The sequence below is a fragment of the Pelodiscus sinensis genome, chromosome 20 (assembly GCF_049634645.1).
Source record: "Pelodiscus sinensis isolate JC-2024 chromosome 20, ASM4963464v1, whole genome shotgun sequence".
Classification (NCBI taxonomy): Eukaryota; Metazoa; Chordata; order Testudines; family Trionychidae; genus Pelodiscus; species Pelodiscus sinensis.
The window spans coordinates 9,562,707-9,586,483 of NC_134730.1; the positions used below are offsets into that span (position 1 = coordinate 9,562,707).

At 44.9% G+C, this 23,777-nt stretch overlaps 1 protein-coding gene across 1 annotated transcript in view; it reads right to left on the minus strand.

Annotated features, from left to right (window-relative positions):
* MGAT5B (alpha-1,6-mannosylglycoprotein 6-beta-N-acetylglucosaminyltransferase B) overlaps positions 1–12,120 on the minus strand; it is a 260,018-nt gene extending 247,898 nt beyond the window's left edge. The window contains exons 1-2 of the mRNA XM_006135747.4: positions 11,606–12,120; positions 181–293 (exon numbers count right to left, since the gene is read on the minus strand). Coding sequence (XP_006135809.1) covers positions 181–293; positions 11,606–11,673 — 181 coding nt within the window. The 5' untranslated portion in view covers positions 11,674–12,120. The remainder of the gene's footprint in view (positions 1–180; positions 294–11,605) is intronic.
* Positions 12,121–23,777: the final 11,657 nt, after the last annotated feature.

The window sequence follows — 23,777 nt, forward strand, 5'->3', positions numbered from 1 at the left end:
AGCTAGCAGGCATTGGTAGGTCTGTCATGCTCCATCAGGCAGCAATAACAGGCAGACATTGATTAGTGCACTTCCCTAGACTCATTAGCCCAGAAGAGGCATTTAGTCCTATGCTAGTGCTGGCTCTGCTCTTTGTGACAAGTTTACAATAGTTTTCAAAACAGTTAAAATGTCTGTTACCTTCTGTTCTGATGGTGAAGGGAGAGTCTCCCAGTCTTTTGGCTGAAAACTGGCCTCCCAAAGATGTCATTAAGAAGCACAGGGTGAAAAATCCAATGCCCAGCACAAATATCCTGAGGGAGTAAAAAAGAGAAAGCAAGACACAATCAAAAATGGCTTCCCAGCTAAGCAGGCTGCCCCACCAATTACTAGTAAGATATTGTTCATGTCCCTGGCAGATCTACAAGCCCTGTGGGCTGATCCTCAGCAAAGCCACCTCCACATGACACCCCTCTAGATATTACAAGAACTCAATTTACTGAAAGTTGTATCTGTTGCCAAGTGCCTGAATTCAAACTCCCAGCCACTGATTCTTAATCCTGGCCTTCTTGGCCATTCAAAGAAGATTGGCCATGTCATAGACTCATAGACTTCAAGGTCAGAAGGGACCATTATGATCATCTAGTCTGACCCCCTGCACAGTGCAGGCCACAGAATCTCACCCACCCCTCCTAGAATAATCCTCTCACCTATATCTCAGATATTGAAGCCTTCAAATACTTTGAAGACCCCAAGATGCAGAGAATCTTCCAGCTGTGATCTGTACCCCATGCTACAGAGGAAGGCGAAAAACCTCCAGGGCCTCTGCCAATCTACCCTGGAGGAAAATTCCTTCCCAACCCCAAATATGGCGATCAGCTAAACCCTGAGCATGTGGGCAAGACTCACCATCCAGACACCCAGAAAGTTCTCTATAGTAACTCCTATCATCTCTCCATTGACCTATTTCCAATCGATAATGAATGGTCAATTAGTTACCAAGATCATGTTATTTCATCAAACCATCCCCTTCAAAAACCCATCTAGTTTAATCTTGAAACCAGATAGATCTTTTGCCCCCACTACTTCCCTTGGAAGGCTGTTCCAGAACTTCACTCCTCTAATGGTTAGAAACCTTTGTCTAATCTCAAGTCTAAACTTCCTACTAGCCAGCTTATATCCATTTGTTCTTGTGTCCACACTGGTATTAAGCTTAAATAATTCCTCTCCCTCCCTGGTATTTATCCCTCTAATATATTTAAAGAGTGCAATCATGTCCCCCGTCAGCCTTCTTTTGGTTAAGGTAAACAAGCCAAGCTCCTTGAGTCTCCTTTCATAAGACAGGTTTTCCATTCCTTGGATCATCCTAGTGGCCCTTCTTTGTACCTGTTCCAGTTTGAATTCATCCTTCTTAAACATGGGAGACCAGAACTGCACACAGTATTCCAAATGGGGTCTCACCAATGCCTTGTATAATGGCACTAACACCTCCTTATTCCTACTGGAAATACCTCGCCTAATCCATCCCAAGACCGTATTAGCCTTTTTCACGGCCATGTCACAATGGCGGCTCATAGTCATCCTATAATCAACCAGGACTCCAAGGTCCTTCTCCTCCTCCGTTACTTCCAACTGATGTGTCCCCAGCTTATAACTAAAATTCTTGTTATTAATCCCTAAATGCATAACCTTACACTTCTCACTATTAAATTTCATCCTATTGCTATCACTCCAATTTACAAGATCATCCAGATCTTCCTGTATGATATCCCGATCCTTTTCTGAATTGGCAATAGCTCCCAACTTTGTGTCATCCACAAATTTTATCAGGACACTTCCACTTTTGGTGCCAAGGTCAGAAATAAAAAGATTAAATAAAATTGGCCCCAAAACTGATCCCTGAGGGACTCCGCTAGTAACCTTCCTCCAACCTGACAGTTCACCTTTCAATATTACCCACTGTAGTCTCCCCTTTAACCAGTTGCTTATCCACCTCTCAACTTTCATATTAATCCCTATCTTTTCCAATTTAACCAATAATTCCCCATGTGGTACTGTATCAAATGCCTTACTAAAGTCGAGGTAGATTAGATCCACTGCATTTCCTTTATCTAAAAAATATGTCATGAGTGGGGAGCTATTCTAGAAATATAGGCAATGTTGTCAAGAGCTTTGTGCATGCTATCCAGCAGAGAATGTATATACTATAACCATACTATATACAACTACACTATATCCTATACAGTTAGTAAGACATTGTGTGGTCCACTGGCTAGGCCACTAGCTTGGGAGTCAGGAGACCTGAGTGCTAGTCTTGGCACTGCTGTGGAGCAGTGCTGCTGCTTTGAACCTCTGATTCCCTTCCTACCATCTGTGTGTCCTAGCCAGTGAGTCTCAGCTTTTGGTGCAAGGATTGTCACTTATCAAAAGAGGACAAAAATATTTCTCTCCCAAACCTTTTTTTGGTAAGCATGCAGATTAGGTGACATGCAATCATTTCACAAGCTCATTGGTTTCATCTTTTTTTTAATTTTTACTGAGACAAAACTTTTAAAAATTGTTTCAATATTCAACATTTTTTCAAAATGGAACGTTGCAGATTTTGTATTCACAACAAAGTAATTTCCTTCATTTTTGTTTTAAAAATCCATTAACAAGTGTTCAGAAAATAAACCATGGTTTTGCTCAGCTGCAACAATGTTTTTAACCTTTTGATTGGCCCAAAATTTCATTTTTGATGGACCCCAAACAAGTATTACATTGAGAATTGCTAGCAAAAGAAGGTGTTATTCAAATAATCCTGTTTATGATACATTTGTACAATGCCCAGCATAATGAACCCTAATCTCATCTGAGGTCTCTAGATATTTGGATTTCTCCAATAAAAGGGACTTTGCACCTTTCTTTTTCATTCACATCTGTGTACAATGACTGTAAAATACTATTTTTATCTGGATCTAGGCCACAATCAATTGTATGAACTACCTATTGTTCTTAGCTCTGCAGGCTGAGGGACAGGCGAGACACAAGGCTTACAATGTGACATCCTCATTCACAACAATCTAGCAGCTGAACTAAATTTGAAATGAACACCTCAGGCATCACAATTGCCTTGTTTCCTCTTTTGCCTGATTCATTCCACTGAGTTGGCTGGGAGCTGAATGGATATTATTCTACCTGGCAAGCAACTAGATCCCTGTCTCCACTAGATAAATGGAACATACTCGGTGGGACTAAAAAGTTGTATGTAGCACAGAAAAATAAAAAAGCATTTTCTCAAGCCAACTCTATATTTTCAGAGATGTGAAATCTCCTCTTTATTATTCCAGTTCCAGCAGCCAGCCTGATACCCTTCCCAAGATGAATTGGAGGTCAAAACACAGAATCTATTTGGGTGGCAGATGCATTGTTATAAAGGAAAAAGCAAAGTTTGATGGTCTTCCAAGTGTCTTTGTGTCAAAGATTTTCCTTAATGCACAGCATGCCTACTCATGCAGCAGGACTGAGTGGGGGAGTGGAGAATGAGACACATAGAATTGGCGGGAAGTTTATTTTATTTTTACCAAAGATTGTGAAAAAAATGTTTCACTGAAACTTTTAATAGTTTAATAGTTTTAATAAACTTCCATTAAAGATCCCCCCCAAAATCCAAAAGCCTATTTTTTGGTCTTTCAATTGGCGACAATTGAATATTTTTGTTCTTTAGGATCATAGTCAATAAAAAAATCCATTTAATCAAAAGTCATTTCTTTTGCTTAAATAAAAGCCTCGTACAAAGCTTTAAAAAAATCCTCTCTAGTGAGACTCAAGGATGGGAGTGAAGAAGTGAAAAGTAGGGAACTGGGTCCTGAATATGGTCAGTGGACAGTGGTGGCCAAATTTTCAAAAGTGATCAGTGATTTGGGGTGCCCAACCAGGGACCTACTCAATGGGCCTCATTTTCATACAGTCTGCATTCAGCATTGTCTGAGAATCAGGCCCCCTTTGCAGTCAGTTTGGATGCTAAAAATAAGTGAGCAGGGAATTTCATAGGCACAAAGCTCAGTCAGGGTACGTCCACACTAGCCCCCAGATCAATCTAGAGAGGCTAATGAGGGCAACTGAAATTGCAAATCAAGCCCGGGATTTAAATATCCCGCGCTTGATTTTCACGTTCCCAGCCAGTCGCCATTTTAGAAATTGACTAACCCGAAGTAACTGCCTGCAGCAGTGAAACTGGATTCCGATGTAAAGCCCTAACTCGAATTAGCTGGTATTCCTCCTGCAATGAGGTTTACCAGCTAATTCGATTTAGAGGCTTTAAATCAGAATCCCGTTTCACTGCTGCATGTAGATGCGGGCAGTTACTTCGGGCTAGTCAATTTCTAAAATGATGACTGGACGGGAACATGCAAATCAAGCACGGGATATTTAAATCCTGGGCTTGATTTGCAATTTCGGTCACTCTCATTAGCCTCCCTAGATCGAGCTACGGGGCAAGTGTAGGCGTACCCTCAGAGACAAAGTTCCCATTTACTTCCAGGCACCATTAGGCACTTTTGACCATCCTGGCTGACAATCAGGGAGCGAGACTTACTGGAAGAGCTTTGGATACTCCATGATGTTTGGGGTCCCAAGGAGAAGAAAACTTACATCTGGTCTCCAAAGAGGCTGAGGCAGGAGAAGGGCATGGTCTGAGCTGCCATTGATTGTTACAAGTACTTCAGCAGTCTGAAGATTTGAAGGAGGAAACAGTCACTCCCACATTCCCAGAATACCAGAATACTATGTCAGTGTTCATGCATGGCTCTTGGAGGGTGCCATTTTGAAGAGCATGCTGCCCCACCCCCAGATGCATGACATTGGACCCACCTGCATGCAAAGTCATGCTGGCAGGCTGAAGCTGTGTGCTTTTCAAAGTGATGTCCATTTCATATGGACAAACCCACACCCTGTTCTGTCTCAGTCCTGTATGAGGGATGAATCTCAGACAGGCAAGACTCTTTGGTATGAAACCGGATGAATGGCCTGCCTAGAAAAGGGCCCCATTATACTAAGAGCTGTACAAACACTTTCAGGCTTACAATCCAAGATGATGACAAGCACAATGAATGGGAGGGGGAATTGATGAGATACATTCAGTTTATAAACCTCTAGCTAGGAATTTGTATTTCCCTTATCACCATAATGATAAATTAATTTTATCCTCACAATGCCCCATGTGGGAGGGAAAGTAGTATTTATTATGCCCATTTTGCAGAGAGGTAATTGAGGCAGATGGTAGAAAGGTAATTGAGGCAGAGGCTGGGTTTCCCAAAGGAAAATATGGGTGATAAGTGCCCAGCTCCCAGAGGCCTGTCTGAAAACTCTAGCCTTTGTGACTTGCCCACTGCCCCACAGCTCAGACTTGAACCAAATCTGACGTACGTGTGGCAGGTGCAGGGGGAGTGGCAGGGAAGTGGATCAGCATTTTCAATTAAAGGAGCAACAACAAAATGTTTCTGGCGTTTTGTTTTGGTTTTTTTGCTCAACAAAAATTTCGCCAGCCCTGGGGGTCACGAATTAAAAAAGGTTGAGCACCACTGCTCTAGCTCTTTAATAACATAATAATCACTGAATTTCCCTCAACTGCCTCTCTCAATGAAGAGCAGGTGGCTGATTGGCTACGGGAGCAGCAGCAGCTCAGGAAGCTCCATGTGGGAAGCTACTGTGGACTAAGGTGGACTTGATGTGGATTTCATGTTGAAAATAAACCTGAGGTAAGGGCAAAGGAGTTGTCTCCAAGAGGGGAAGCCCATTTGTCACCAGAGTGGGACAACAGACTGAGATACAGAGAGACACTCTAAAGAGATCTCCGAGATGGCCCCTGTTAAGTGTGTACCCCAGAAGGGGTTTGTGATATGCAGGGTGGAAGGCTGAGTTGCTGAAGAGGCTTTCGGCTAATAAACTGAGGTAGTACAGGAACCTGCCCTTAGCCAGATGGAGGAGCTCTTGTGAGGTGAGTGCTGACCCCATTACAGGTACATATGGGAACAGGTACACTGGTATGGCACCCTTCCAAGGTACTGCCAAGGACCTAAGGAAACTGGACTTAGTCCTGGATGAGGGATGAATCTCAAAAAAGCCCTTCCACTTAGGCCCAGATCCTCAAAGATATTTAGGTTCCTAATTCTTTTTAAATCCATGGGAGGTAGGAGCATAAATACCTCTGAGAATCTGAGTCTTAGGGTACATCTAGACTACATGCCTCTGGCGACACAGGCATGTAGATTAGGCTACCGGACATAGTAAAATGAAGCGGCGATTTAAATAATCGCCGCTTCATTTAAATGTACATGGCTGCCGCGCTGAGCCGACAAACAGCTGATCAGCTGTTTGTTGGCTCAGCGCGGCAGCCATGTAAATTTAAATGAAGCCGCGATCATTTAAATCGCGGCTTCATTTGCCTTTGCCAAAACAACAAATCTACATGGCTCCGTCGACGGAGCCATGTAGTCTAGACGTACCCTAACAGTTTAAACCATGGGAGAAAGAAAGAAAGAAAGAAAGAAGGAAAAACTCTCCACCACTGCTGAAGAAAAAAATTCAAAGGGGCTGCGCTTTCTAGCATCTCATTTGAAGGAAAAAAACTTCACAATTTCAAATGGAATGTCGGGCAAGGGGAAGGCTCAAGATTTTAGGTACTTAAAATGTACTAGTTTTCCTACTTAATCCTAATTAAATTACTGGGTAGAGAAACAGCATTTAGTTGCACCATTGGATTTCTCCTAGGACTAAGGAGATTCAGGAGGTTGCCATTAGTCTGTAGGTTCTCTCTTATTTTGTTCTGATTTTCTCCATTTCTAATGAGGAGAAAGGAAGAAAAGAAAAAACTCTGTTCACTCTCTCATCTCCATGAACATTTGGACTGCAGTTCTTTGTGCTGGAATGCATTATTGGAGAAATAGCCTAAAAGATATTAGGGGCCCAACTGAAGCTCACCCTGGTGTAAGTCAGAATTAAGTCCATTGAAATCAGCAGACTTTCACTGTAAGCAAGAGCTGCATCAGACCCCATTTCCAAAACTAATCCATTAGCTTTACCTGCTATTGAATGTAGAGCTTTGATAATAATGTAATGTCTACATTCCAAGCTGGCTGCTCATCACATGGACTGTCATCACATAGTCATTTAATTCAAGGTGCTATGATTTCACAAGGTTCTGGTGACAATTCTACCTAAAATGCTACCCACGCTAGGACTGAAATTTCAATAATTCCCTGTGTTAGGACCGTATTCAGGAGGAGAATGCCAAATTCTACTCAATTTATTTACTGTCAGTTTGGAATAATGGCATGTTCTGTTGCTGAAGATTCACACAATTGCAACAGAGCAAAATCTGGCCCTGGGGAGGTATATTCTGGTATGCTATATCATTTGGGGATCCTGGAAATGTATTCTGGAAATGACTGCAGCATCTTTTGAAGCCATGAGCTTTCCATGGTCCTGAAACACCATAGCCCTCTCATACTTGGTCACTAGACAGCAAATTGCTAAGCAAGGGGACAATGCATTCTAAGGTTCCGAGGAAACAAATGATTTTTCTACTTACAAGCTTTCACAGCTTTAGACCCTCAAAAAGAAGCATAGAGACAGAGGAGGTGAGGCACTGCAGTTGGCTTGTGATTAACTCTTAGCACTATCAGGCATTGCTGGGTAGAATCACTCACTCAGGTGCTTTTGATTTTGAAGTCAGAGACATTAGAAGTGAGCCATTCACACAAGTTTCTATAAATAAATTCTCCTTTCTGTTACTTTATCTACGCTGGCTATGTTTACAGAATGCTAGTAATAAGCAACTTTTCTCCATTACCAAGGCACTCTCACAGATTTGGGTCTTTTTCCCTACAATTCTTATCCAGAAGATGATTAATGAAGTCGGCTAAGCACCACTCCAATTTCAATGGGCCAAAACACCAGCTAGTGTCTGGCAGCTTCAGTGATGCTATGCTGATTTGCACCAACTGTGGATCCAGCCCACTGGCATCAGTGAAGAGAAGCAGCTGATTAAAGACCAGTAGACAAGGTCTCAGTAGATTTAGGTGACCACTTACTATAGACTACATAGTAGCCATATTACTATACAAAGCAAAGGAGGGTCTAGATTCCAAGGAATTGCCTTCACTGCAGCATTAACTTACATGCGGAAAAGTGCAGACAGCTGCACTTGAGTTAGCCTAGCTCAAGTGAGAGCAGCCATACCACAAAATAACACATGAGCTGCACCAAGCAATTGGATTAGCAGCACAATATCGGTATGTCCACTGCAATTCCTAGTGTGAACATCAACAGCTCTCAAGGGTCAACCCACAGCCCCAGGAGCTTGAAGTAAAGTACCACAAGCTAAAGCAAGGGACTCCTGGGTGAGGGGAAAGGAGGCAGGAAGCACACTGCAGTGAAGACAAGACCTAAGAGCATACACTAGTCTCACCACATGGCTACAACATAAAAACACAGGTCAGGGTCTGTCAGGGCAGAGTTCAAACAATGGAGGGTGCCACAGGTCAGGCCTACACTGGGCTGGTAAGTTGGTGGAGGTTGGGAGAAACCACCTAGAATAGGAGAAAACACCTTTACTGATCTGTGGAGTGCTCAGTGACTAGACTAGCAGGGTCTGAAGGGCACCCACAGAGCTGGTGGGTAGGACATAGGCCTGGAAGAGGAGCGAGTACGGCAGGTCAGGACTGAGCGGGTGAGGGAAGCCAGCACAGTAGCGTCAATAGCCTTACAATTCCAATGCTTCAAAACATCCCCCCAAGCACCATTACTAATGAGTTAAACCAGGGAGAATCCCTGCCCCCAGTTTGTCTAAATGATTTGGGAAAACACCTTTGAAAGTTTGTAGCCTCACTCAATCACATCTCATTTCCTGTGATATACAATCTCAAGGGAAACATCTCTTAGAAAAGCCGGATTGGGGTTTCATGCTGGTTTAACAGCCATTTAACCCTATTGATTTCAATACAGTTGCTCCACATTTACACCATCATAAGAGCAGAATCAGGTCCTAGTGTACTGAGAACACCATCCTGCTATCTGACTAAGACCAAGCCCCCAAACCGATCACTTGGACCCATCCTCAAATCCCCACATGCACTTCCCCTCCTAAAACACAAGCCACCTACAAGGTTCACTTCATGTCCCTTCAAAACTCAAAATCACCATGTTGTGTTCAGGCCAATTCTGCAAGCCAAATACACAGGGAAGCTTTGGAAATTAATTTCATTTACAAGTTTGGGACCCATCACAAAGGCATGAATAAAGACATCATCTGGCTAGCACACTACCTTCCACATCCTAATGACTTAACCAACTAAACAATGGGTACTTAAGAACAATTTGCACCTTCTCTATCAGCTTCATGTAACATGAACATTCTAATTCACTATTTTCCCCTTCTTTCTCCCCTCATCCCATCCTCTATTTATTTTGGAACTGGGCTTTTAATACTCCATTCATCTGAAGAAGTGGGTTGTACCCCTGAATGCTCATGATACCATCTACATGTTTTGTTAGTCTTTAAGGTGCTGAAAGACCATTCATTGGGTTTTTTTAAGTTTTTCTAGTTACAGACTAACTCAGCTACCCCTCTGAAACTTACCCTCCTATTACAGTCTCAGGCCTTACTTTAATCAGACTTTGCCAGGCTATGACTCATTGCTGTTACTCCACTTTCAAGCCTTATTCCCAGGATGCTGCTAGAAATGAGATTTCCCTGCTCCTGGAGTAATCTCTTCCAATAGGGGAGCTCTTCCAATGACTTCATCTTGGTGTTTAACAAACATTTACAAAGGTGAATGAACAGAACCTCTCAAAGCAGAGCTCACTGATCCCTCACTGATGGCAGCCGCCAAGCCTAGCACTGCACCTTGGGCACCGTTGTTCTATTAGGCAGAGTGTCATTCAACAGGAGAGAAAGTGACAGCTCTAGGTGACGGCTATGTATAGTGTGTGACATAACTGGCACAGCTGGTGAATTGCTGCAGAGTAGCTGTCCCCCTTTGGATCCCCCCTGCTCCTTCAGCCTGTGCCCTGATCCACCTCTGCGCTATCAGAGTTTGGCCCTGGACACCAGAGAACAGGAATAGCCTGCAAGCAGCAGAGTGACGAATTGCTCCCATCTCCTCTTCAACATGTGTGATCAGGCACCTTTCCCATCTCTTCTACCCTCCTTCCAGAAGGCAAACTCTGCTACCCAAAGGCACCTACCCCACCGGCATGCCCCTCCTGCCCATTTGGTACCTCCCAAACTTTAGATTGGAGATAAAATCCCTGCTGAGTAGATGGGACAGTACCATCCCTTTGCTAACCCACTCCCACTTCACCTAGCAGAGCAACCTGCCCCACCTGTGTGCATGGCTGGTCCAGGAGACTGGGGCACTATGTAGGAGTGAGAGTGTTCAGGTCTTGTCTTTGACCTTGGGCGCGGTATTTAGCCCAGGTATCTTTCTTGTCTCTGATCCCCATCTGTACAATGGGATAATTATATTCCTGTGCCTCCGTAGGGTGTCCAAGGGATAACTACATTCAAAGATTGTGAGGGGCTCAGATAAAATGGAGGGCAGATAAGTTCATCAGACAGCTGAAATTTTGGCAGCAACAATTCTCAAAAGCTATTCCATGTGAGAAGTGATACCATCACCCCTCCTTCAATTCCCCCAACCAACCTGCCTCTGACAGAGTTAAAGATCCAGCATCCTGGCTTGTGAAATCCACTTCAAATGCTTTTGTGCTATTTGAAAGCACTGAGATGGGTTTGCTTTGATTCAGACCTAACCTTTATAGTCATAATTCTTTGCCCATAACACACAAACAAACAATGCCCTTTGAAGGTTGAAAGTGCATAAACCACAACTCTTCAAATCAGTTTTAAAGAAAGAACACAAGCATTAGAGAGAGTTTGCATGTTAATAAACAGTCCAAAAAATAGACTTACAGGAAGCAATCTATGCAAATCAATAGCAATGGAATCATAAAAAAAAAACCTTTGTAGTTGTTGAGGGTGAAAGATCAGTAAGTGGAAATGCATAAATTCAGGTGAGGAGGGGCGCTTGGAACATCTGACTTTGGACACGATTCTGCTGCATGTGAATCTGGAGTAACTACATTATCAGTGATAGAAATGTAGCCGTGTTAGTCTGGTCAGGGGGAGTCCATATAGAATTATTTTTCCTTTGGTGTTGGTAGGGGGGATCTATTGTCCTGCATTTTACATTATCAGTGAATTCAAACCAGTGTAACCGACAGCCAAAGCTGGCTTGTCATTTGTTTGCATCAATCCCTCTGTGGGTACAAATATCACCAAAAAAAGATATTAAAAACCTGTACCTAATACTCAACTGATATTAGCATAAGGAAAGAATAAGCAGGCAAGATATAGTATGCAGGAGCCACACATTAGCTTCCATGATGCTGACTTAAAGGCAAACTTGCTTTGATTCTTGACATTTTAATCTGAAATTGATTCCTCTGGAAAACAGTGAATGCTAGAAAATTTACTTAGATGAATTATTCAGTTCCAGTTCCCTGAAGCTGAACAACAAGATGGGATGCAAAGGCTGGGGGTGGGAAGGGAGAATGGTAAAAAGAGCAATAAAAAGAACTTTACCTAAAAGGTCTCAAGGTGACAAGACATCTTCTGATCATTATTTTTCCATCCGGATTGACTGTGATCATTGTTCAAACTTATACAAGAAATAAAAAGGAAGCAACACGACACTACACAGCCATGCGCCACAGTTATACAGTGCCCATAGTTAGGACAATTTGTATACAGAGGTGGGGAAAGCACCCCAAACCAATCCAACTTCACCGAGTGGGGGTTCAGCACTTCTGCTCCAGGTAATCTACTTCTTTTCCAACGGAGCAATCCTGGTGAATGTTTGTCTGCTTTGGATGAAACAGATCTTAACAGAGAGCACCCAACCAAAACAGGTTCTCTTGTGGGATTTTCTTATTCACATTTTGGAGGCAAGTTGTAGCAAACGGCAGCACTTCGGTCCATCCATCTCTCCCCACAGAAGATGGAGCAACTGGGAAACACCTTGACTCCTTCATCACATCCCCTTTTTTGCTCTCCTGCCTGTTCTTTCCAGATTTCACCTTAATTGGAGTCAAATGCCAGACACCCCCCCCCCACCACCACCACCACACACAGGCAGGCAGGCAGGCAGCACTTCCAGTGAGTTAGTGTCCACTGGGAAGGCTTCCCAGTCAAAGTCTGCGCTGCTCTGGAATTCCAGTGGCGTTCCCAACCTTTTGTGTCCACGGATGTGATATCAGAGCCAGCTCCATCCCATCCTGGGCGCTCCCTCCTGCAATCCTAGGTATCCAGTCCTTGTTTTTAATCTGAGCAGGCACTGCATTGTTTCCACCGGAGAAGGCTGCACTGCTCCAGCAGAGATTGGAGAAACCCTCCCTGTTAAATTATGGATTGGGCACCATCTAGTGGAGGCACAGGGTGGCACCAGTTACCTTCTGTTAAGGAAATAAAAAACAGGACTATGTAGCACTTTAAAGACTAACAAGATGGTTTATTAGGTGATGAGCTTTCATGGGCCAGACCCACTTCCTCAGATCACATAGTGGAAGAAAATAGGCATGACCATATATACGAAAGGATACAATAAAAAAAAAGTGAACACATATAAAAAGGACAAATCAAATTTCAGAACAGAGGGGGAATGGGGGGGGAGGTAAATGTCTGTGAACTGCTTCCCCAATTATCACCTCTAATATCATTAGCTCACAGACATTTACCTCCCCCCCATTCCCCCTCTGTTCTGAAATTTGATTTGTCCTTTTTATATGTGTTCACCTTTTTTTGTTATTGTATCCTTTGGTATATATGGTTGTGCCTATTTTCTTCCACTATGTGATCTGAGGAAGTGGGTCTGGCCCACGAAAGCTCATCATCTAATAAACCATCTTGTTAGTCTTTAAAGTGCTCCATAGTCCTGTATTTTGTTTCAGCTACCCCAGACTAACACGGCTACATCTCTATTACTATTCTTCTGTTAAGGAGTGATTACACCAGGAGGGCTGATGCAGCAGTTTTGCTGGTTCGTAGAATTTCTTTACACCGGCTAATTCAATGTTTCCTCAGCAGAAGGCTGAAAAATCTCCCCTCCCCCCTGAAATTTTTACCAAGACAACTGATCCCCCAACCCTGTCAGTGAACAAGCACCTTTAAAATGCAGCGATCCTTAGGGGAAGATGGCAGTTGACCCAAAAGGCACAGAGGATGCCAGGGCCCACTCCTACTCTGATTCTGAGCACCTGGGGATATTTACAGCTTGGAGCAGGCAGGGCCTTGGCTCCAACTGTGCCTCCCTCACTGGTGGGAGGCTGAGGGTGTAATCTCCCTACCCATGAGGGGTAGGGTCACAGACCTGGTGATCAGCTGATATGTGATGGGTTGGGAAGTGAGGCGGTTGCTGCTTTGCTCAAAGTTTGTCTTGGGTTGCTCATGCTCTTGTAAACCCAGGGCCGAAGTCTCTGCTGTGGAGTTTAAGGGCAGATTCCCAACAAAATGCCCTTTTACTCCCACCTGTGCCGATAAGACAATCCCTCACTGTAGTTAGCAGAGCCCTGCCCATGAAAGCCTGCCCTTCTTGCTCTGACCCAGTAGAAAGATGGCCCCTCTAGTTCTGTGGAAGCCCGCTCTCAAGGTGAACTAGAGGTTGGGGTGGTTTCAGTGTTTGCATCTGAAGTGTCCTCCCCTAGTCCTGATGAGAGGAGCCTGAATAAGTGGAGAGGTGATTTCTCACACCCACTGCCATAGACGGCTGGTCTCAGCACACACCAGCTTGGGTTGGGTACTTGGGAGAGCAGCGCCAAGCACTGGGATTACTGCTGGCTCACAAACAGGTGCAGGAACTGCATTAGAGTGGAGCTGGTTGTATTGCTAGGTAAGCAGAGCAGCCCTAACAAATAGGCAGCTACACGCCCTGAGGGAATTCAGTTCCAGTGGTTTACAGAGCCACCCAAAGCCCCTGATGGAATTATGCCTGTGCATGATTGCTTTGTGTGTCATTTTAATTGCAGCATATGGAACAACATACAGCCTCGTTATGTACAGTTGGATGTAATTTCATTGGCCTGATCGTACCAGCTCCGCTTCTGCATACCAAACTAGCTCACTAACAAGCATTGTCTGTACAAGCGTGTAGCATCCCAGGAGGCAGAATCAGAGACAAGATTCACTAACTAGAATTAAATGAAGAGGAGCAAGTTGTGCCCCAAATTTACAGGGAATCAGAGAGCAGCCAGGGAACACTGGGGGCAGAGTCTGACAGATGCACAAGGCAAGCTCTTTGGGGCCCTTCTTTTCTCCTCCACATGTGTGTGCAGCACCTAGCACAATCGCGCCTGATCCCCAACTGGTGCTTCTTGGTACCACTAATAATAACAGCAAGGGGAAGTGACCTTTCTGAAGTGGCTGTGCTTCCTTCTATGAATGCATGTCCCCTTCCTCCTCTTCGCCCTCCCTTCAGCTGCTTTGCTTTTTTCACTCCCAAAAGAATTTGAAAATTATTTCCCTTCCTCCAACTGCTAAAAATGGCTTATCAAAGGCTTTTCTGGTACTGATTTATTACTAGGACTGTCACTGCAATGAGAAGACAAACACCCACTCTTTTATAAAGGGAGTGGAGGCTTCCCGCATTACATAAGTGCCCATCATTTTCCGTACTAGGCTCATCATGGTGAAATGCCATGTTATGACTGCTCTGATGTTGTAACTCTCTGTGCCATAGAGACCCAGGGCATCAATTCTGCTCCTGTTCACCCAGGGTGTGTCTAGACTACACCTCTCTGTCGACAGAGAGATGCAGATTAGGCTCATCAAAAGTTGCTAATGTAGCAGGGATTTAAATATCCCATGCTTCATTAGCATAAACATGGCCACCACTTTTTTTCAAAATGAAGTTTTTTCGAAAAAACCCCAGCAGTCTAGATGTGTATCTGTCGAAAATAAACCCTTTTTTGACAGATTCTGTAAACCTCGTTGTTTGAAGAATACAGGATCGGTCAAAAAAAAGGGTTCATTTTCAACAGATCCATGTCTAGACTACTGGGGGTTTTTTTCAAAAAAATTCCATTTTGAAAAAAAGTGGCGGCCATGTTTATGCTAATGAGGCACAGGATATTTAAATCCCTGCTTCATTAGCAATTTCGATGTGTTTGATTTGTATCCCTCTGTTGAAAGAGGGATGCAGTCTAGATGTAGCCTGGCCAGTGTAAACTAAGTGTGCCATGGTGCCTCTGAAGTCTAAGCGCCACAGAGGTACAGGCAGCATACGCAGCATCACACTCAGACACATGACAGGACAAATTAAAGACCATAGGAAGTTTGTTTTTCCAACAAGGTTTTTTCATTTTAAAAAATCTAGTTTTTTGTGTTTTCAAGAAATACCTGAAAGTGTTTTGGGAGGAAATAAAACACATTTACATGCTTGGAAATTCTTCACCAAGAGAAAATATTTCCTATTCTAAGCTAAATCATATGACTGAGTTCCTGAGCATAAAATAGATGGCATTACCTACATAGTCAGGACAGGGAACTTGTATATCAAGGGCAGGAAGCTGGCATGACTGCAGTCTGCAGGGCTTACTCTTAGTCAGGGGTGGGCAAAGGGGTCTCCGCGGGCCGGATCCAGCCCATGGACAACTGCCTCTTCCCCACCCCCAGGCCAACCAGGCCCTGATTGGCAGGGGGCAGGGGAGTGCACACTCTCCTCTTGCCCTGCAGGGGGGGCGCAGCACTTTCACGCTAAAAGTCACATGCCCCTTGCACGGTGAGGGCAGGGAGTGAGAGACTTTGCGTGCTCCTCCCGCCTGGGGGTGAGGGGAACTCACAAAGTCTCCTCCTGCCCCACACAGGGGCAGGTGCCTAGAGGGTCAGCAAGAAGGCAGTTGGATATAACATTCTGGGCTAAAATTAAGGGACATCACACAGATAAGTCTTCTGGACAAATATGAGGAATGTTGGGAATTAAGCAAACAAAACGTAGCCTGATGCCTAACACAGCAGGATCGTCAGGACAACTACCTGATAAACTTCTACCTTAGCATGAAGTTTAACACCATGATCAGACCATTGTTTGGTCAGTCTATGGCTAGTCAAGCAGTTACCTCATCATCAGCATTTATGCTGGAAGAAAACACGTTTCCACGATAGCAATACCTATCCACAGCCTGAAGGACAGTAGCAGCCACACTGATCACGGGAGTGCTGGGCTCTTTCTGAGCAGATTGAGGTATAACCTATGTGTTCTTGAGGTTCACAATGAGTGAAAAATAATGAGCAGAGGTAGCAAAAAAAATCAAAAAGCTTCTATGCATCTTTGACCACATGAGCCATCAGTGCAGTTATCAGCAAACAGGAGGTTGTGGACAGTGCTCCCTGTAAGCTGCGTGCATGTGCGGCCACCCAGAAGAGAATCAAATACCACCCAGCTGATTTGCAGAGTGCTGGCAGCTAGGTTTTCTTTCTACTGGTGGTGACATTCGCACATGTCTCAGTGCACATAATCGTGTATTCTACACATGGATGGAGAAAATCTGCACATGGATGGAAAAGATCAGAGGTCACAGATTGTTGTAGTGAACACTTCAGTATAAGCCTAAAATCTTTGGAAGTTGAAAATGCTGCCATCTGTTCAGAACTGACGGGATAGGCCCAACTCGTAATCCTTGAAAGCAACTAACAGCATCATTGAAAAGTAGAAGCTGAACAGGAGAGGAGTAGGGACACATTCTTGCTTTGTACCATTTGATACTTCAAAATATGCTGATGATTCTCTGTTGTTAAGGACGTGACCCAGATTACCATCATGAAAGGACCAAACTGAATTGATGATATTTTTAGGACAGCCAATTTGTTCAAGTACCTTCTAAAGCCCATTTCTGTTGACAGTGTCAAACACCTCGGTCAGGTCAATGAAAATCATGTAGCGATCCTGATATTCCTCTCTACATTTTTCTTGAATCTGCCTGGCTGTGAATATCATTCTGGCAGTGCTTTGACTGGCACGAAATCCACACTGACTTGCAGGAATGATGCCATTTGTGAACACATGTAACGACAGCCAATTATAGACAATGTGAGCCAGGATCTTACAAGCTAAACATAGCAGTGAGATACCCTCGTGGTCTTCGCATCATGCACGGCCATCTTTTCTCTTGTATATATGGACAATCAGGGCATCTCTGAAGTCTTATGGAATTTGCTCTTTCTCCCAAATGGCAATAATTATACAGGTGAGACAGCGCATCAGCTGGCCTCTGCCAGCTTTGTAATGGGATCACAACACCTCCTGTAGGTGCCTTTCCAGATTTCATCTGCTTGACAGCTTTTTGTACCTGGTTAAGAGTTGGTGGTATAACCAGCTGCACTGGGGTACTACAGCACTAAGGCACATCCTCAGAGTAGCAAATTGAGGAAGCCCTCTATAGAGTGATCCTGAGGAGTTGCACTGAATAATATGGAATAAGGCGTCACGGACCAATAGTATCTAAGGGGAGAAAAACGTTGATTTCAAATCAGAGCTCACTAAGCCTTTTTATGCATATTGATCTAGGTGAAGGAAAACTCTGATTTCAAATCTGTGCACACTCTCTTCAGAGTGCATGTTGAGATTCCTGGGCCTTTGTAACAAAATAAAGGTAAAGAAAGTAAGACAGATAAAGCTTATGAGTTTATATATAGTAAATGGATATATATATATATATGGTTGCTGAATATACACTGACAGATCTAAAGATGAAGAAACAGATTGAGCGTGAAAAGCCTTTTGCATCCCCGAGACTGGAATTAACAAATCTAAAAGAATATCTAATTTTGTAGCCATTATGACAGTGGAAATGGGTGGGAATAATATTAGCATTAAACTGGATAAGAGACATACAGCCTACAGCAGCTGCTATCTTTTTGGACTCATTATGAGATATACTGGCACTTAAAAAGGGTACTTCAAAAAGCAGGAGTGATTTAATAAAAGAAATAAATTTCTTGACAACAGAACTAGTATGTTCTGGCAGGAACATAGTGCTAGCCTGAATTCCAGTACATGCTGGGTTACCTGGTATTGAAATGGCAGATAAAGAGCAAAAAGTTCTTTGAAACATGGATAAAGTGACATAAAGATTCCTGTGAAGTTAAAAGTTTAGTTTAAAAAGGAAGAGAAAGAATTGTGGAGCAAGGAGAAAGAGGAAGAAAATTCTAGGCACCATGTCCCAACAGGCAGGATAATGTGCTACTCCAAAGTTATGAAAGGATCAGTGATGCTCTCATAGGGTATGTCTACACTAGCCCCCTAGTTCAAACTAGGGAGGCTAATGTAGGCATTCGAAGTTGCAAATGAAGCCCGGGATTTAAATATCCCGGGCTTTATTTTCATGTTCCCGTCCGGTCGCCATTTTTAAATTCCACTAGTCCGAAGTAATTGCCCAGGGCTACACGCGGCAGTGAAACGGCAATTCAAACTAAGTCCTTGGTTCAAATTAACTGTTACTCCTCCTGGAATGAAAAAGGCGTGTGTGGATGCAGAAGAGGGAGTTCTGTCGAAAAAAAGAGGCCTCCAGGAACTAACACAGGTACCCTCGTGGCCACTCTGCCCAAACTAATCAGAACTCTATAGTTCCTGTCTCCTGCCAGCTCTTAAAGCTGCAAGCACCCGGGACAAGCCTTGTGGTAGGAAGCCAGCCCAGACAGCTGCACCTGACCATGAGGCTCTCTCTGCCACACAAATTGGGAACCATGACTCAGCCACAGCCCCCCCCAAAATCCCTCATGGCCCTCACAGGGAGCATGACCAGGGCCCGGCCAGAAGCACAAAAAGATGTGCACTGTAATTGTGTGAGGCAGAGATCCTGGCCCTCCTGGAGGTGTGGGGTGAGGAGACCCTGCAGGATCTCCACTCCCAGAAGCGCAACACCAATATCTATGGCCGGATGGCTGCGGTTCTGGCCTCGAGTGGTCACCACCCCCAGACCTTGGAAAAAGTTTGGAGTAAGGTCAAAGAGCTCAACAGGGCTACGCCAGGGCAAGGGAGCACAGCTCTCACTACGGGGCAGGACCCCACTCCTGGTCCTACTAGACCGAGTTTCTCACACTGATCTGGCTGCTCACAGACCGGTAGCTGTCTGGGCTGGTGAGCTTCTAGACAGTGATGGCGACCTGCTTCTCCAGGGTGCTGGTGGGTCACATCTGAGTGTCCCAACACTGGAGGACAGGGGCAAGCCAGGCACACAGCTCCTTAAAGGTGGCCTTCCTCATCTGGAAGTTGTGGAGCCACTGCTGGTTATCCCACCGCTCCATCACCAGCTGGTCCCAACATCAGCACTGGTGTCCAGTCTCCAAAACCGTCTCTCCACTGTGGGGTGCGGTTGCAAGGGCCTTGCTTCCACACACAGAGAGAGGGTCTTAGTGATGAGCTCGGTGTCGAGCTCATGCAGGGCCAGGAAGGCGGTCTGCAAAAACTGCTGCAGAAACTGCAGCATGGCTGAGTGGGGCCATCACATGTTCAGAGGCAGCTCTGGCTCCATGGCTAGGAGTGTGCTATGACGTCCAAAAGCTGGGCTACCAGAGCATACACTGCAAAAGTTTTGCTGTCCCTCAGAGAGGTAGGCAAGCATGCACCAGAAGCAGAGAAACAGTTGTCCAGGGGGTCCCTTTAAACATCTCTCTCAGCTAGCCTTGGGCAACAGCACCCAGAAGCAACTGCTGACTTAATGCTCTGCCTGAACTGGTTTCGGGTGGCTTTAAATGTGAGATAGCATCCAATCAGTGTGGATGCTATTTTTTCAAAAAAGCACATCACTAGTTCATTGCTCTTTTGCCATCTGGACGCTCTCATAGGGTATGTCTACACTACCCCGCTAGTTCGAATTAGCAGGGGTAATGTAGTCATCTGCAATTGCAAATGAAGCCCGGGATTTGAATTTCCCGGGCTTCATTTGCATAAAGCCAGCCGGCGCCATTTTTAAATGCCGGCTAGTTCGAACCCCGTGCCACGCGGCTACACGCGGCACGGAGTAGCTAGTTCGGATTAGGCTTCTAATCCGAACTAGCTGTACTCCTCGCGAAAGCCTAATCCGAACTAGCTACTCTGTGCCGCGTGTAGCCGCGCGGCACGGGGTTCGAACTAGCCGGCATTTAAAAATGGCGCCAGACGGCTTTATGCAAATGAAGCCCGGGAAATTCAAATCCCGGGCTTCATTTGCAATTGCGGATGACGACATTACCCCTGCTAGTTCGAACTAGCGGGGTAGTGTAGACATACCCTTTGGCTACGTCTACACTGGCCCCTTTTCCGGAAGGGGCATGTAAATTTCACTAGTCGTCGTAGGGAAATCCGCGGGGGATTTAAATATCCCCCGCGGCATTTAAATAAAAATGTCCGCCGCTTTTTTCCGGCTTTTAAAAAAGCCGGAAAAGAGCGTCTAGACTGGCCCCGATCCTCCGGAAAAAGTGCCCTTTTCCGGAGGCTCTTATTCCTACTTTGAAGTAAGAATAAGAGCCTCTGGAAAAGGGCACTTTTTCCGGAGGATCGGGGCCAGTCTAGACGCTCTTTTCCGGCTTTTTTAAAAGCCGGAAAAAAGCGGCGGACATTTTTATTTAAATGCCGCGGGGGATATTTAAATCCCCCGTGGATTTCCCTACGACGACTAGTGAAATTTACATGCCCCTTCCGGAAAAGGGGCCAGTGTAGACGTAGCCTTTCAGAATAAGCTTTTCCAGAAGATCTCTTCCAGAAAAACTTATTCTGAAAGAAGCCTGCAGTCTAGACGTACCCTTAGGCTGTTAATTGGTCACTGTGGTATGCCTAACAATGTATGTGTGTTCAAGAGACCCAGCGATGGGGCGTGTAACACGTGGAAGGTTAAACGAGGAGCTGATCATTGGATCTGGGAATGCAGGGAATATTCAGAGGAAAGAAAGGGTTTTGATTAAGAATGCATATGCCGCAAAAGACAGCATGTACTTGAAAGGGTTTAGTGAGAGTATCAGGAAAGTGGGGTAACGTTAACAAAGCTCGACAGTGTTTTGGTAAGACTATAGAGAAAGGTAAGAATGTGCAGTAGCATGAATGTATTTGGGATACAGCGTGTGGCCGTTCAGACTCAGCTGACAAGTTTGCTTCACAGTAAAGCAGTAGCAGAAGAAGCTGAGGTGACAGGCCTACGCCAGGATTAGGGAGTCGGCAAGAGCAGGAAGGGTTGCCAGAATTTCCTGGAGGAGAGAAGCCCAGGCAGGACAGATGATAATTGTTTGAGGCTATTGTTTAAATGCAACATGCGAAGGGCTATTTAAGTGCTTCATTTGTCAAGGAATGCCAGGAAGGGGGCAAGGTTGGCATGAGGGCTGAACAAACAACTAGCTATGAGCAGTCCCGTGAAATCATTTTGGTTTGTATCTTATGGGCTTTTTGTAAAGGCTATGGCATGGGAGAAGGCCAAATGTGATTTTTGGATCTGCAAGAACACACAGCTGCTGGTAGGAGTCTTGGGAGATTTCAACACATTTGTATGGCCTTCACATTTGTATGGCCTAATTCTCCAGCCAGCATCCTAGTACCTGTGTGGCCCTGCCTGCCCACTTCCCTGCTCACCCTGCTCACTTTTAGCATGTGGTGTTCTGTTCTTGTACCTCGCACAGTGGGCTCCTGGCACATGAATGAGGCACCCAGGTGCCACTATCATCATTAGTAATAATAATCAGGTAGATCATTCTGCCAAAAGTTGCCTGATGCCATTCTGGCAGCCATGGATCGCCAGGAAGGTAAAGCGATATGGCCACATGGCAGGAGCAGGAACACCCACAGTATCCTCTGGAGGATGCTCCTGTGCAGAGGGCACATTCCAGAGACCAGCTATGCTCCTGAAGGGCAGCTTGGTGCCAGCAGAGCAAGACAGAACTGTCTTTCCCCAGTGTACTGATCAGACTGTAGACAAACCAGCAGAAGTGGGAGGAGAATGAGACCAATTGTCACATACATCAAATGCCCAGTGAACCAAACTTACCCCAGAGTGACTCCCAGCAGAACCAGTGAGGGGCAGATCACACCTCAGCCACCTTCCCTTTCTCCCAACACACAGACCTGCCTCCCTTTAAAAAGAAGAGCCTGGCGCTGGCTGTCTCCTGGGCTTTGCAGAGTACTGGGAAGGCTGTCTCACCATGGCCTGAGAGGCAGCCCTGCTGCACTTGGGAGAAGGTGCTGGCTCCATGAATTAGTACAAGTACCACTCGTGCTTCTAATTGTGATCACACTTGGGTTTGATGTATTGATTTGGACCAGGAGCCTGCTGCTCATATTCCATCTGGAGACAGCAGAGAGATGAAAAATATATATAAATAAATAAGCCATTTACTGTGTTTGAAATCACCATTTAATGTGCTTTTACTGTGGCTCCAGACAGCATATCAAGAGGCAATTGTCCATTATCTCATGTGTGCGTGTTGAGGCATTAGTAATGTCATAACAGCAACCACTGACAATGTGAAAAACTCATAACCACTAACATTAACCAAGAAACCTAGATTTGCAGGAACATCTCCATGGTTTGATGAGGGACGTGGGATGAGGAATCAAACGGATGCTGATGTTTCTTTGATGCATATTTCATGCCTGGTGTTTCAAAACATTTAGGTTAATCCCAGGAGTGAGAGGAAATATCTCTATCTGATTTTTATTTATAAGAGAAAGGGCATTTTTCATGTTTTAAGAACAGCCTGGGAGATTTGGTGAAGGAATTGTTCCACTTAAAGCAGCACAGCAAACAACATTTTTCCAGCCCAAAGATGTGACAAGGAGATCATTGCTAGCACTTCGTATCTCTGGCCAGCCATGGGATCACCCATGAAACTGCCTCAAATTGTTACACAGATCTTAATATACGAATGTAAGTGTCAGATTTGCATTATTGTCCCCTCCAGATATTCAAAAACCATGGTCAGGACCCCCCAAACCTTGAGACTGCTTTAAAAACAATGAGATTTTTAATAAAAACAACACTGAACAGTTGTTCTTGCTGGCTCCTGAGCCTCAAAGGCACATGCAGGTCATGCTTTCAGCCTTTTCTGGGCACCAATTAAGGTCAGCAACTTTTTTTAAAGAAAGAAAAAATAGCAGAGCCTCACTCAGTCGCTTTTCTCAAGGAGCAAGGGCTTTCATATGGCCAGACTTGCACTCAGATGGCAAGAATTGGCAACACTGCTGGGTCCTCAGTTCTGTATATGAATGCTCCATCAGCCCCAGTGACCAGAGGGCATCCCCAATGACCACAGCCCAGAGTTATGAGCCCAGTTCAGTGCGGTATTTCACATGCATCAGCCCAGCCCTGTTCAGCAAAGCACTGCTATGTATAAATGAGAGACTCTCCAATTCATTGTGACTTGCCACCCAAATCAGGATTTGAATTCACATCTCCCAAGGAGGCCAGCCCTCTGTATTGTCCAGCCTTCCCTCCAAAGGCATTCTCCTGATGACAGCCAGTTTCCAGCCTTGAGGGAAATGGATCAGCTGTTGCTTTTCTATTTCAATAGGTACTTGCAGTGCTAGTCTATTTATACCTCATTTATGCAAGCTTGCCATCTTGGCTGCTACTCAGTGGTGCTCTCTGGTATGGGGGGAGCCGGTGGCGTAGGAGGTCTGTTGCTTTTGGAGACTCATGAAGCTGGCAGCAGTGGAAGGTGCTGTTGTCGGTGTCTATTCCTAGCTGGCCAGGAATAACAGAGGGAGCAGCAGAATGAAAACTCCAGCAATGTCGGGCTTGTC